The sequence below is a fragment of the Bubalus bubalis genome, chromosome 21 (assembly GCF_019923935.1).
Source record: "Bubalus bubalis isolate 160015118507 breed Murrah chromosome 21, NDDB_SH_1, whole genome shotgun sequence".
Lineage (NCBI taxonomy): Eukaryota > Metazoa > Chordata > Mammalia > Artiodactyla > Bovidae > Bubalus > Bubalus bubalis.
Genome location: NC_059177.1, coordinates 940247 through 955781, shown reverse-complemented (window position 1 = coordinate 955781; position 15535 = coordinate 940247). Strand labels below are relative to the sequence as shown.

General features: G+C 44.6%; 1 protein-coding gene across 1 annotated transcript in view; it reads left to right on the top strand.

Annotated features, from left to right (window-relative positions):
* EGFR (epidermal growth factor receptor) overlaps positions 1-15535 on the top strand; it is a 218346-nt gene that overhangs the window by 191139 nt on the left and 11672 nt on the right. The window contains exons 21-22 of the mRNA XM_025273080.3: positions 13039-13194; positions 14030-14105. Of these exons, the coding sequence (XP_025128865.2) occupies positions 13039-13194; positions 14030-14105 (232 nt within the window). The remainder of the gene's footprint in view (positions 1-13038; positions 13195-14029; positions 14106-15535) is intronic.

Sequence of the window (15535 nt, the reverse complement as noted above, 5' to 3'; positions counted from 1 at the left end):
CCATGAACAGAAGAGCCTGGCGGGCTATGATCCATCAGGTCACAAGGAGTTGAACACGACTTGGGGATGGAGCGGCGAGTTGTCTCCGAGGTTGAGACGAGACAGAGAAGACAGTCCACAGAGCCCCTGTGAAGCGCCCGCTCAAGCCCCAGGATGCATCCCATGCTCACTCCTCTGGTTTTTCCCCGCACTTTGACTGATTTAGGTTAGTGACTAAAATCTCAGCTGAAACATCACCATATTCTAGTTCTATATCTACTCTCTTTCCTTAGAGCAGCATCTCCTGTTTTTGTTCCTTTCTTATTCTCGAGGTTTTCCCCTTCTTTCTTTGGCAACCCCACATTCAGATCTGCTTGCCCACAGAGATTGTACAGATGGAAGCTTGTTTGACCCCAAAATCAGTCTTCTACAGCATGAGGAAGAGCAGACACCTGAGCATGCCAGTGCCCAGCACAGGACAAACGTAGCTCTGGCCCGACCCTGGTCAGCCCTGAGCTTCCAAGGTTCCGGAGTTGAGTCCCCAGGGCCTGAAAGTTTTCCTATGTGCTCTATATAATATTACTCAGAATTTCACTTTGTTATTTAAATCCACTGCTCTGCCTGTTGTACTCTGTTTAAGATCATTTTCCTCTGAAGTCCGTTCACGCTGCAGCTGTTGTTAACTTTTGTCTCTTTGGCGCTGCTTTCTTTTTCAGCAGAGAAACCTCACCGGTGTGCTTGCACAGCTGTATCCGTGCAGCATCTATCCTGCCAGGATAGGAAAGCAATGGTCTCCTCACTTGTAAGGAGAGAAATTTGCTGTTGGGTTAGTTACTATTTACCTTTAGTATTAAACAGTTTTCTTGGTAAAACTTAGAAATGAAACTACCCAGAAACACTTAGTGGCTGACCAGAAACTAAACTTGCTGGCATTTTTGAAGTGGGATTTATTGACTTGTAAATGTCCTCACTGATTCACAAAGGCACAGGCTCTCTTGGGAAGTTTTCCAAACGTTGCTGACAAGTCAGACACTATTACACAGGTTTATTGTCCTCAATAAACTGGTAGGAAGACAAGTAAAATTATATCACCCAGGCACAAGGAAAAAGAAAAGAAGCAGAGGTGGCCTGGGAGGGGGATTCTTGTTGGGGTTTGGAGACCAGAGGCACCCTTCCATACAGGGGTAGACTAGACTCAGGTCTCAGAAGGCTGTGGTCCCATCCCCCACTCCGTGATCCCCCCTTCCTAAACTCCCAGCTCATAAAGGTACACAGAGCTCTCACTCACGGGGAGTAACTTAGGTGCTTCAGAAAGTGTGTCCATTCTTTCTGGCTACTTAAACTAGCTAGTAAATTCCAAAATAATTAGATGGGATGATAATGTCATAAAATCCTAGAATCCAAAAGATGTGCTGGACTTCAATTTAGAGAACACTGCTGCCGTGCCAGGCTGTTCCTTGGAGCACCACAGAATGCATACTGCGAATCCTATGTAAATCAGCTCCCCAGGCTGATTCATTAGCTTTCTTTCACCTAACCTGGATTAAGATCTCACAGAAGTTAGTTTTCAGAGAGATAAGTTCAGATCTTGACCAGGCCCCAGTGAGATTTGAAGGCAGCTGTTGGGGAAGGGGGATCCGGGGGAAAAGCTGTCAGAAAGAAACTGACCACAACTTTGTAAGTACCAGACTACGCCTAGTGCATTCTATAAGATGAGACTTGATAAGGATGAACTTCAAAAGGCATTCCATTCAAAGGACCCATTTCTTAAGCACACAGGACACTTAGTTCGGTCTCAGTTCATTTGAAAATGCCCCAGGTATTTTCACTGTTCACACATTTATAGGAGTTCTTAGGTCATGTGAACAGCTAAGAGAAGACCCATCCAGGTTAGGGGAGGAAGGTGGTCCTGCCTCTAACGGGAGTGAATGAAAATCGTGCTGGCAAAGGAGCGGTCATCCGTCACCCTCACTCGGCCTTCGTGTGGGAGATGCTGACCATCCCGAGCAGCTCCTGTGCACAGCCTCCTGTCCCGGCCCAGGGGACTCTGGCCTTTGCACCTAGGTCTGCTCCCCTTCCCCACACCACCCAGGTTTCCTGTTCTTCAGATCAGCACTCCTAAAGGTGAGGTTCCAGGCAGCCCCAGCCCCGCTGACTGACTGTGCAGCTTAAGGGTGGTGATTCAGCCTCCAGCCTCCATCCACGGGGCCAGAGAAGACTCCTCCTAAGAGCTGATTCACCTGCAAAGCACACACCTGCATAGCACCCCGAGGCACCAAACCACAGACAGGACAGAGACAAACAGCAGATCCAGTCATAGATATTTTCAGTTATTTGGATTTTTTTTTCATTCTTACATTGTTCCATAAAAGATTACAGTTGAATTTAACCTAAATGATCACTTTACATTATGTCCTTATAAAGCCAAAAGTTGCTGTACGATTAAAGCATATTCATCAGCTCTTAGACATTTCATTTAGTTTTTTCTTGAGCATTTATCTGTCAGTGTCCAGTATCATGAGAAATATATATATAATTAAGACAAAATTTCTTATCTCCCCAAACTTATGAACAGGTAAGGAAAACAGATCCATAGAGAGCTAATAGTACAGGAAGAAATGAGGGAGTCAGATCAGGAGAGGTGGGGACCAGACTCCCAGAGGCTGCTGTACAGGCCACATGGGGACCAGCAAAGTGGGCTCAGCCTGCCAGTCAAGCACCAGGTATGGGTACAGCAGTGGTGAGGCAGGTGCCCCACACCCTCTGGAGTCCTGGACGTGGCTCTGTTCTGTTGACGGGAGTGAGAGCCAGGCCCTGTCCTGGGAGTTGTCTGAGGGAGCAGTGGGCAGTGACGGAGAGACGCTGAGGGCTGCTGAGGAATGAGGGGCAGGACAGGAGGGGAGGGGATACCACCCAGGGACCTGCAACCCCAACATCATCATGAAAGCCAAGGCCACCATGCAGGTATTGGGGGCCATGGCAGCGGCCTAATTCAAGGTCATGTCAAAAAGGGTGGAGTAGAGAGGATGGATTTGACATCCAGGAGGAAATGATGACAATCACAGCAGTGATGGACCATTCTACTGGGTGCTGTCCTACGTGCTCCATAGGGATTAACTCATTTAATCCTCTGAGTAGCCTGTCTTACATGTGGAGAGAGTGAGGTAAGGGTGTTTAAGTAACATGCTAAGGTCTCAAGTATATAAGCAGCAAAACTTAAGATTTGATCCCAGGCATGCTTGCTCCCACATCTGTGCTTTTCCCCAGCCCCTGATGTCACAGATCAGAGTGGAGCCCCCAGACCAGTGAGCCTAGCAGGTCTCCTGTCCCCGCCCAGCAGAAGCTTGGTGTCTGGAACAGGACAGTCTGACGCTTGCCTGCCTCTCCTGAGGGCAGGGCTCAGTGGTGTGGAGGCTGTGCTTCATTGAACTCTACCAGAGCCTTCTGCCTGCCCTCCACTTCCTATTTATGCCGTCTCCATAGTCCCCAGGTCACATCCCCCCTCTTCCCCACACGGTGGTTAAAAAATCTGTTAGAAATGCAGCTCAGGTCTGCCTCTCCCTCTGGGCTCCTACTGAGAGCTCCAGGATGCTGCAGTGCCTGGGAAAGCCATCTGTGAATGTCAGACCCAACCCGGGCCTTCTTCTGTGAGTGTTGTGCCAGGAACATCTTCACATCCCTCATGGAGTGTCCACAGGTCTGTACCTTCAGGTCCCAGCGTGAAGGAGGCACTTCAGATCCCCTTTTAACCTCATGGTTGCAACATCCACCTTTGCTGTCCTATGTTAACTGACAAAATAAATATATTCCCTTAAACTGAAGTGAGGATCTCAGAGAAGAACCAGGAAAATGCATTTCCAAGAGGCCCCACGAGGCTTAAACAGTGGTGTTGCTTCCTGCGGTTCTGTTTGGATTCTGAGAGTTCACGAGCAGTGTCAGGGCTCTTATCTTTGGTGCTGGTTAAAATCTTAACTGTGTGGGGCACTGAGATGGCCTTTCAAGCCCTCTGTGTTATGTGGGACAGAAACCAAGGAATAGAGTTTCATGTAAGTTCAAAGGAGCCTAATCTTATCCTGTAATTAGCTCTGACTTTTAAATCCCTCTGGCTGATTGGCTGTCTGCTCCAGAACACATAAACTGCTTTCTTCTCCCCTTTCCCAAGCCTTCTCTGAGAAAGCATTGCTCTGGTCCTTTAAAGATCTCAGGAGTAGGAGGAGGTGCCTTTCATTGTTATATTTACACAGCAGCAGATAGGAGTAGAGACCCCACAAGAGACTGGCCCAGACTTGCCCATGAGTGTCCAGGAGTCTCTGGTAGAGGCATGGGTTGGCGGTGGCCTGCTGCAGGGTCGGGAACACTGAGTGCTGCAGTTCATGCACAGGGCCTTTGGAAGGAGCCTTATCTTCATCACCTCCACCATAGTTTGGTCTCAGGTCAAACAACAGGGAGGGAACACAGCCCCACCCATCAACAGAAAATTGGATTAAAGATTTACTGAGCATGGCCCCGCCCATCAGAACAAGGCCCAGTTTCCCTCACAGTCAGTCTCTCCCATCAGGAAGCTTCCATAAGCCTCTTATCCTTCTTCATCAGAGGGCAGACAGAATGAAAACCACAATCACAGAAAACTAATCAAAGTGATCACATGGACCACAGCCTTGTCTAACTCAATGAAACTATAAGCCATGCCATGAAGGACCACTCAAGACAGACGGGTCATGGTAGAGAGTTCTGACAAAACGTGGTCCACTGGAGAAGGGAATGGCAAACCACCTCAGTATTCTTGCCTTGAGAACCCCATGAACAGTATGGAAAGGCAAAAGATATGACACTGAAAGAACTCCCCAGATTGGTAGGTGCCCAATATGCTACTGGAGAAGAGTGGAGAAATAACCCCAGAAACAATGACGAGACGGAGCCAAAGCAAAGACAACGCCCAGTTGTGGATGATGTAACTGGGGATAGAAGAAAAGTCCCATGCTATAAAGAACAATATCGCCTAGGAACCTGGAATGTTAGGTCCATGAATCAAGACAAATTGGAAATGGTCAAATAGGAGATGGTAAGAGCGAACATTGAGATTTTAGGAATCAGTGAACTAAAATGGACTGGAATGGGTGAATTTAACTCAGATGACCTTTATATCTACTACTATAGGTAAGAATCCCTTAGAAGAAATGGAGTAGCCCCCCCAGTCAACAAAAGAGTCCAAAATGCAGTACTTGGGTGTAATCTCAAAAATGACAGAATGATCTCTGTTCGTTTCCAAGGCAAACCATTCAGTATCACAGTAATCCAAGTCTATGGCCCAACGAGTAATGCTGAAGAAGCTGAAGTTGAATGGCTCTATGAACACCTACAAGAACTTCTAGAACTAACACCCAAAAAAGATGTCCTCTTCATTACATGAAACTGGAATTCAAAAACAGGAAGTCAAGAGATACCTGGAGTAACAGGCAAATTTGGCCTTAGAGTACAAAATGAAGCAGGTCAAAGGCTAACAGAGTTTTGCCAAGAAAATGCACTGCTCATAGCAAACACCTTCTTCCAACAACACAAGAGAAGACTCTACACATGGACATCACCAGATGGTCATACCAAAATCAGACTGATTTTATTCTTTGCAGCCAAAGATGGAGAAGCTCTATACAGTCAGCAAAAACAAGACCAGGAGCTGACTGTGGCTCAGATCATGAACTCCTTAATGCCAAATTCAGACTTAAATTGAAGAAAGGAGGGAAAACCACTGGACCATTCAGGTATGACCTAAATCAAATCCCTTATGATTATACAGTGGAAGGGACAAATACATTCCAGGAATTAGATGTGATAGACAGAGTGCCTGAAGAACTATGGACAGAGGTTTGTGACATTGTACAGGAGGCAGTGACCAAGACCATCCCCCCAAGAAAAAGAAATGCAACAAGGCAAATGGTTGTCTGAGGAGGCCTTACAAATAGCTGAGGAAAGAAGAGATGCTAAAGGCAAAGGAGAAAAGGAAAGACATATACATTTGAATGCAGAGTTCCAAAGAATAGCAAGGAGAGATAAGAAAGCCTCCCTCAGTGATTAGTGCAAAGAAATTGAGGAAAACAATAGAAGGGGAAAGACTAGAGATCTCCTCAAGAAAATTAGAGATACCAAGGAAACATTTCATGCAAATATGGGCACAATAAAGGACAAAAATGATATGGACCTAACAGAAGCAGAAGATATTAAGAAGAGTGGCAAAAATATACAGAAGAACTATACAAAGAAAGATCTTCATGACCCAGATAACCATAACAGTGTGATCATGCACCTAGAGCCAGCCATCCTGGAATGCAAAGTCAAGTGGGCCTTAGGAAGCATCACTATGAACAAAGCTAGTGGAGGTGATGGGATTTCAGCTCATCTATTTCAAATTCTAAAAGATGATGCTGTTAAAGTGCTTCGCTCAATATGCCAGCAAATCTGGAAAACTCAGCAGTAGCCACAGGACTGGCAAAGGTCAGTTTTCATCACAATCCCACAGAAAGGCAATGCCAAAGAATGTTCTAACTATTGCACAATTGCACTCATCTCACATGCTAGCAAAGTAATGCTCAAAATTCTCCAAGCCAGGCTTCAACAGTACATGAACTTCCAGATGGAAGTTCAAGATGTTCAAGCTGGGTTTAGAAAAGGCCGAAGAACCAGAGATCAAATTGCCAACATCCGTGGGTCATTGAAAAAGCAAGTGAATTCCAGAAAAATATCTACTTCTGCTTTATTGACTGCGCCAAAACTTTTGACTGTGTGGATCACAGCAAACTGTGGAAAATTCTTCAAGAGATGGGAATACCAGACAACCTCACCTACCTCTTGAGAAATCTGTATGCAGGTCAAGAAACAACAGAACCAGACTGGAACAATAGACTAGTTCCAAATCGGGAAAGGAATACATCAAGGTTGTATATTGTCACTCTGCTTATTTAACTAGTATGCAGAGTACATCATGTGAAATGCCAGGCTGGATGAAGTACAAGCTGGAATCAAGATTTCCAGAGGAAATATCAAAAACCTCAGATACACAGATGACACCACCCTTATGGCAGAAAGTGAAGAAGAACTAAAGAGCCTCTTGATGAAAGTGAAAGAGGAGAGCAAAAAAGCTGGCTTCAAACTCAACATTAAGAAGACTAAGATCACGGCATCCAGTCCCATCACTTCATGGCAGATAGATGGGGAAACAATGGAAACAGTGAAAAATTTTATTTTGGGGGCTCTAAAATCACTGCAGATGGTGACTGCAGCCATGAAATTAAAAGTTGCTTGCTCCTTGGAAGAAAAGCTCTGACCAATCTAGACAGCGTATTAAAAAGCAGAGACATTACTTTGCCAACAAAGGTCCAACATAGTCAAAGCCATGGTTTTTCCAGTAGTCACGTATGGGTGTGAGAGTTGGACTGTAAAGAAAGCAGAGCAGCGAAGAATTGATGCTTTTGAACTGTGGTGTTGGAGAAGACTCGAGAGTCCTTTGGACTGAGAGGACATCCAACTAGTCCATCTTAAAGGAAATCAGTCCTAAATATTCATTGGAAGGACTGATGCTGAAGCTGAAACTCCTTTGGCCACCTGATAGGACCAGCTGACTCATTAAAAAGACCCTGATGCAGGCAAAGATTGAAGGCAGGAGGAGAAGGGGATGATAGAGGATGAGATGGTTGGATGGCATCATCGACTCGATGGACATGAGTTTGAGCAAGCTCCAGGAGTTGGTGATGGACAGAGAAGCCTGGCATGCTGCAATACATGGGGTCACAAAGATTCGGACACAACTGAGAAAGTGAACTGAACCAAATGCTAGGGTATTGGGATATTTTTTGGTATCTGGACATCTGGCATTTGGCAGTCTCTGTGGTAGCAGCAAAGTTTCACTTGGAGACCCCAGCATGAAATTATGGACACAGTCCCAGTGGTGGCCTCAGAGCACTTGGTTTGTGTAGTAGCAGCTCAGCCTCGGGACCTGGGTCAGCTCTCAGGGCAGTTGTGTGGGTGCTGGGCCTGCCAGTACCTGGAGAGGTTTCTTTACAGGTGAGTTTGCCATGCCTGACTTGGAACTGTCAGCTGCCATTATCACTCATTCATACCCTCATTCTTCTTCAACAAGCTTTTATTTTGTTTGTTTGTTTCATTTTTTTTTAACTTTACAATATTGTATTGGTTTTGCCATATATCAACATGAATCCGCCACAGGTATACACATGTTCCCCATCCTGAACCCTCCTCCCTCCTCCCTCCCCGTACCATCCCTCTGGGTCGTCCCAGTGCATTGAAACAAGCTGTTATTTAAAAATGTATCCAGTGTACCAGATTCTCTGTTGGGCATATAAAGAGGCAGAATGGAAGTTCACAGTGATAGTTAATTGTAGCCGGAAATGCCCTCTGCCGTCCTCCCTGTGGGCTTAGTGAACCCCTAGGGGGACAAGGCTGATGCTAAAAACCCCGTGAAGGTGGAGAGGAGCCAAGGAGTAGAAGGCCTCCTGTGTTTGAAAGCCCTGCTTCTTTCTCCATCTCCATACTCCATCCATAAATAACTATTCCTAACCTGGAAGTGCTGCTCCGGGGAAGCACTTGCCAGTTTCCCCTTGAGTAGACATGAGCTGATTAACCTTATTTCCTGGCACCTGAGAAATCTTAGGAAGGGAAGCAATTAAATCAAACAGCATCGTCAACATTCAGGAGCTTTCTAAATCATACAAAGGAGACTTGGAAATCAGTCACCTTTTTCCAGGAAAGAAGAACACAAAAGGCCTCAAAAATAGCCCTCCAAGACTAATTCCTAGTAATGTCTTTATAAGACCCTATTTTCTTATGAGGACTTCCCTGGTGGCTCAGACAGTAAAGAATCTGCCTACAAGAAACCTGGGTTTGATCCTTGGGTCGGGAAGATCCCTTGATAAAATTCATGGACAGAGGAGCCTGGTGGGCTACGGTCCATGGGGTCACAAAGTGTCGGACAAAACGAGTGACTTTCATTCACTCACTCACTCATCTTCCTAATTTTTCATTTTGCTTTGATATGACAAGCTAATTTTTAGTTTTTACCTAATATGTATCAAAAGGAAGTAAAGAATTTGCCAGAAAATGTGGTATCTACTCTTATCTACAAGTGTTCCCTGCACTTGCACTGAAATAAAGACAGCTGTGTACAGAAAGCTGAAGAGTAATGAAGAGTTGGTTGAATCCATTCATTTCCATTTTTTGCCCTTCAATAAGCATTTCCATGATGCCTGCCCTTCCCTGGAGAGGTCATGAGTGTCAGCTGTAAAGGAGGCTGGAAGTGTGGTCCACTTCCCTGACTGGAGAGAGGAGAGGTACTTCTGTGAATAAGTGGGAGAGAATGTGGTCCCAACAACACAGGCTTCTCCTGCCTGCCAGGCCTGGCTTGGGAGCGAGGGCTGCCAAGCTTGTGACAACAGGTTAGAGCTTGGGAAGGTCAAAGGAGTTTAGCTCATCTGGGCGGGCATCAAGCCAGAAGTAGGGGCAGGAAGTGACCCCACCTGTCAGGGGAGGAAGGGCAGGTAACAAAAACACCAAGGAGGCTGTGGACAAGGATGAGAGGTCAGGGTCACAGTCAGCCCTTCATATCCATGGTTCTGCATCTGCAGAATCAGCCAACCATGGATCAAAAATACTTGGGAAGAAAATTCCAGAAAGCTAAGAAAAAAAACCTACCAAAACTTGAATTTTCTGGGCGCAGGCAACTGTTTACATAGCATTTACATTGTATTTACAAGTAATTACTTTGTATGAGGTATTGTAAGTAATCTAGAGATAAGTTCAAGTACACAAGAGGATGTGTGTATGTTACATACAAATACTATGCCATTTTTTTATAAGGGACTTGAATATTTGTGAATTTTGGTTGGGAGGTGGCAGTGGGAGGGGTTCCTGGAACCAGTTTCATGGGTACCAAGGGACTGCATGTCTGAGAATTCACTAAATGTCAGGCACTGCACTGGGTGCTTCTCAAATATTCTTTCTCTTACAGCGTTCTTTTTTTTCATATTAGAATCCATTTATTAGTTTTTTAAAAATTCAAATTACAGAGCACAAAAGACAATTTTGTATCTATTTTGACAATATCTTTGAGATTTTTCTCAGTTTGAGATGTTATGAAAAAGCAGGTCTCCATACAGCTGGTGAGAACAGAAACTCTGTCTTGACATGGTTCGTTAAACAAAACTGGAACACAGGCCAGTTAACTCATTTTATTCCATGAAGATAGAATGAAAGATTATATGAGCTTTCACAACTGGAAAAACCAAAAGAGAACTATAGGTGATTCATTGTATCCAAATAGAGGACAATTTTCAGCACAGATTAGTTCCTCAGATTTATTCATTCTGAAGGCCTTGTGGCAATTTATAGGGCAGACTACATTTCCATGAAAGGAATATGATGTATATAAATCCTGAACCCAGGGAAGTGTATGTAGAGAGTAATATCCTCTTTGGCCTAGTAGGCGGTCGGGGAGCAGGGTGGGGTAAATACCAAAGTCATCTCTTAACATCAAAGCCTGGCAGTAAACAAGTGTCTGTAATATCAATAACACATACATTAAACATTAATCAGAATTTTTCTAGATTTCTATGCATATTGGCATATTACTCAAACACTGATGGTGTTAATGGGAAAAGAATTCCAATATTATGAGTAATAAATAATACCTAAGATTTCTCCAGATAAACTGCTGAGGCTCTCTTAAGTACAGAAGCAATTTGAGAAAAGCAATTTTTTTTTATTGGAGTATAATTGCTTTACAGTGTTGTGATGGTTTCTGCTATACAGCAAAGTGAGTCAGTTACATGTATTCATATATCCACTCTTAGGTTCCTTCCCATCTAGGCCACCACAGATCACTGAGTAGAGTTTCCTGTGCTACACAGGAGGTTCTCATTAGTTATCGGTTTCATATATAGCAGTGTGTATATGTCAATCCCAATCTCCCAATTCATCCCTCTTCCCACTTAGTTTCCATGCATTTGTTCACTACATCTGTCTCTCTGTTTCTGCTTTGCAAAGTTCATCTGTATCATTTTCTAGAGTCCACTGTATTATACAATGTTTGTTTTTCTCTTTCTGACTTGCTTCACCCTGTACAACAGTCTCTAGGTCCATTCATGTCTCTACAGATTGCATTTCATTCCTTTTATGGGCTGAGTAATATTCCACAGTATATATGTACCACATCTTCTTTTTCCATTCCTCTGTTGATGGACATTTAAGTTCCTTCCATGTCCTGGCTATTATAAATAGTGATGCAGTGAATTTTGAGAGTCATGTATCCTTTCAGATCATAGTTTTCTCTGGATTTATGCCCAGAACTGAGATTGCTGGGTTATATGGTACCTCTATTTTTAGTTTTTAAGAAACCCCCATACTGTTCTCCATAGTAGCTGCACCAATTTACATTCCCACCAACAGTGTCAGAGGGTTCCCTTTTCTCCACACCCTCTCCAACATTATTATAGATTTTTTGATGATGGCCATTCCAACTGGTGTGAAGTGATACTTCATTGTAGTTTTTCAATTTTATTTTTCTAATAATTAGTAATGTTGAGCATCTTTTCATGTGCTTCATGGTCACCTGTATGTCTTCTTCAGAGAAATGTCTATTTAGCTCTCCCCCCCACAATTTTTTATGGGGTTTTTTTTTTTATTTTTTTATTGAGCTGCATCAGCTGCTTATATATTTTGGAGATTAAACCTTTGTCAGTTGTTTCATTTGCAAATATTTTCTCCCATTCTGTCTTTTGGTTTTGCTTATAATTTCCTTTGCTATGCCAAAGCTTTTGTTTAATTAGATCCCATTTGTTTATTTTTGGTTTTATCTTCATTAGGAGGTAGATCAAAAAAGATCTTGCTGTGCTTTATGTAAAAGAGCATTCTGCCTGTGTTTTCCTCTAAGTGTTCTATAGTGGCAAGCCTTACATTTAGGTCTTTAACCCATTTTGAGTTCATTTTTGTGTATGGTATTAGGAGTGTTCTAATTTCATTCTTTTACATGTAGCTGTCCAGTTGAAGAGGCTGTCTTTTCTTCATTGTATAGTCTTTCCTCCTTTATCATAGATTTGGTGACCATAGGTACATGGGTTTACCTCTGAGCTTTCCGTCCTATACCATTGAGCTACATTTCTGTTTTTGTGCCAGTACCATACTGTCTTGATGACTGTAGCTTTCTAGTATAGTCTGAAGTCAGGGCTAGCCTGATTCCTCCAAGTCCATTTTTCTTTCTCAAGATTCCTTTGGTTATTCGGAGTCTTTTGTGTTTTCATACAAATTGTAAAATTTCTGTTCTAATTCTGTGAAAAATGCCACTGGTAACTTAGTAGGAATTGCATTGAATCTGTAGATTGCTTTGGGTAGTATAGTCATTTTCACAATATTCATTCTTCCCATTTGAGAACATGGTATTTCTCTCCATCTGTTTGCTTCATCTTTGATTTCATTGATCAGTATCTTACAGTTTTCTGCATACAGGTCTTTTGCGTCCTTACAGCCTTGATTCTGATTAGCACAGTTATGGAGGCAGCCAGGGAGAGGGTGAGGATTGGTACTTTGTAAAAGCAAATTTAATAGCCATGTGATTTCCATTTAAAAAGAAAAACAAAACTGGACAAAAACCTTCACTGATAGTGAATCATGTAAGATAATCCAGGACACTGTGATGAGAGCCCTGGGCCCTGGGGAGGCAGTGCCCCATATGAACTGGCCCAGGATGGCAAGGCCAGGCAAGAGGCAGCAGCCGTTCTGAGTAGCATGCGGCCAGGTTTTGGCCCTACAGTGGGGCTCCTTCTCTGTCGCTGGCCTCTTCTACTTGTTCATTTGAGCTTGAAACTTGAGTAACTGGATGGAGATCAGTTAGCCTCTTCATCCTTGGAGTGGATCAATGGGCACTGATGTTGCCAGGTCCAAGTCACTGTGTCTGCGGAGGGCAGTTCGCCCACGTGTAGACTTCAGGTCAGATACTGTTGCGTGACACTGAACGCGGCACTGAGACGCCCACCCCTCCCATGTGGCCCTGTGTTTCAGGGCATGAATTACCTGGAAGACCGGCGCTTGGTGCATAGGGACCTGGCGGCCAGGAACGTGCTGGTGAAGACGCCACAGCACGTGAAGATCACAGACTTCGGGCTGGCCAAGCTGCTGGGTGCCGAGGAGAAGGAGTATCACGCAGAAGGAGGCAAGGTGAGGGGCTGGCTTGTCGACAGGCACACACTCTCCTGAAGCAGACTGACCAACTCAGGGCCATTCTCAGGACCTTCTAGGTGCGGTCACGGTGCCACCAGCACTGGGTCTAGCCAGGCTCCAGAGCTGCCTGGGGAGAAGCATTTCCTGGGAAGGTGAATAGAGATGTTTCTGACACACCCAGAAGCCAAAGGCAGTAAATGTGAATTCAGCTTTATCTCTAGGGGACTATTAGCCAAAGTTAGGTTTCCACCTCCTGCTCCAGGGTAAAGACCCTTCAGAAGAACATCTTGAAATGTCATAGCTGATTTGGCAGCAAGGAAAGTTTCCTGTGATTGTTCCAGGACCTCCCGTGGGACGCTGGCCACGATGGACTTGGCTTCTTCCTCTAGACAGGCCTGGGGCTTCTCCAGGGGGCTTTCCCAGCAGTGAGGGATTCAGGTCTCCAGATACACCCTTCAGAACACTCTAGATCAGCTGTACACATCTTCAGTTTCACACTGCCTTGCATGACTCCAAGCAGCTGGCCCTGTAAGCACCCACAAACACAGGGCACGACCAGGGTCCCCAGCTACCAGCCCATGCACCCAGCTTAGCAGAGGCGCCCACAGACAGACCAAAGGCCCTCCTCAGTCCTGGGGTCTGACAGAGATCCTGTCCTCTGCCAGACAAATCTCTCCTCCTGCTGGGAAGGAGCCCTGGGCCTGGGGGGCAGGGTGTGGGTGGCCTGGTTTTCTCACCTTTGTCATTTTCAATTTCTCCCTTTGTCATTTTTTTTTTTCAATAGAAGGAAGCTAATAGTTGTCTTATTACTTTTACCTCTCATCATTCCAAGGTCCCTATCAAATGGATGGCTTTGGAATCAATTTTACACCGAATTTATACCCATCAGAGTGATGTCTGGAGCTATGGTGAGTCAGAATCCTGAGGCTGGTGAATCAAGGCCGAGACTGTGCTGGCTTGCACTGTTGATGTGCATTGTACACTCTGCCATGTGAGACACTAACAGTCACTTTATCATTGTTGTCAGGCTGTTAAAATAGAAAACATGAAAAAGGAAATTGAGTCTAACTACCGTCCTAAGCGTCACTGGAGGTAATAGTGAGCTTGTCAGGAGAGAGAGTAACAAGAGGGAAAGAATGTGAACCTGGGAAATGCCTGTACCCCAAAGTCAAGCAGGTATAATCTCTCGCTGTGAATTTGAAATGAACCAAAGGGAGATGACAAATCAGGTTTCGTGTGGAAGTGTTTCCGGTAGAGTGCGGTTCTACAGTGGACTAACTCGGTGACTGCGGTTCCGTGTACTGGTGGTTATCTTTGTGCATCAGAATGGCTCGACAAAACGCACCGTGAGAGTGTGTCTTTGGGGAAATATGAGGAAACTAGCTGCTGCTTCCAGCTCTCATGAAGGCCATCTCACCAGGACCTGCTTCTTTCTTCCTCCAAATCCCACGCGGCCTGTGCTCTGTCCTCTGCCCAGCTTCCCTCTCCTCAGACAAACCTTTCATGCTCTCGTCTTGTTCTCTGTCAGGGGGCTCCAGAGCCTTCAAGAGCCTCGCCTTTCAGGAAAGCATTTCCACTGGTTGCTGGGCTGGGTACTACCCCCTGTTATGCAGTCAGCCGCCCCTGTACCGCCAAATCAGCCCAAAGGCTGCAAAACAGCTGATCTGCATTGAATGGTGAACATCAGTCTATCCCAGCTATCAAAGCAATAGAGGTGAATCACCACCCATAGAACATGTGTTTGAGGAGAGTAATATTATAAGGAGTTTCCAAGAGGAATCCTGTCATTAGCACAAAAACAGAATCATTCAGGATGTCTCCCATTTAGCATTTCTTTTACAACATTATTAACTTCCTAATATTCCAATTAAATTTTTAAGATTTTCATGGATTTTTGTCTCTCTCTCCTGCTATTAAATTTTTAAAAATTTCATGGCTCTTTGTCTATCTCTCCTGCTATAATATAAGCTTTATGAAGACAGAAATCTTTGTGAATGAATATGTGAATTTTCATTTATACCTGTGAGCTGAGCTGCTTACAATTGATGAACTAGATAAGGAAACAAAGCTATTCTGATACCTTGTTATTTTCAGCTGTGTTCAAGAAGTGTCTGCTCGCCGGGAGGGACAGGGAGAAATGCTGCTTTTCCTGCGTGTGGTTCTGCCCAGACCCGTCATCGTCATTGTCGCCACACGGCCCAGTGTGGACACACACCCCCTTCCAGCGACACTGCGCAGGGCTCCTCCTGGGTCTTCTCTGGGCTTGTTTTGTACTCACTCATCTATTCTCCAGACAGCTGGCAAAAATATTCTAAACTACATTAGACTTTTACTTCTC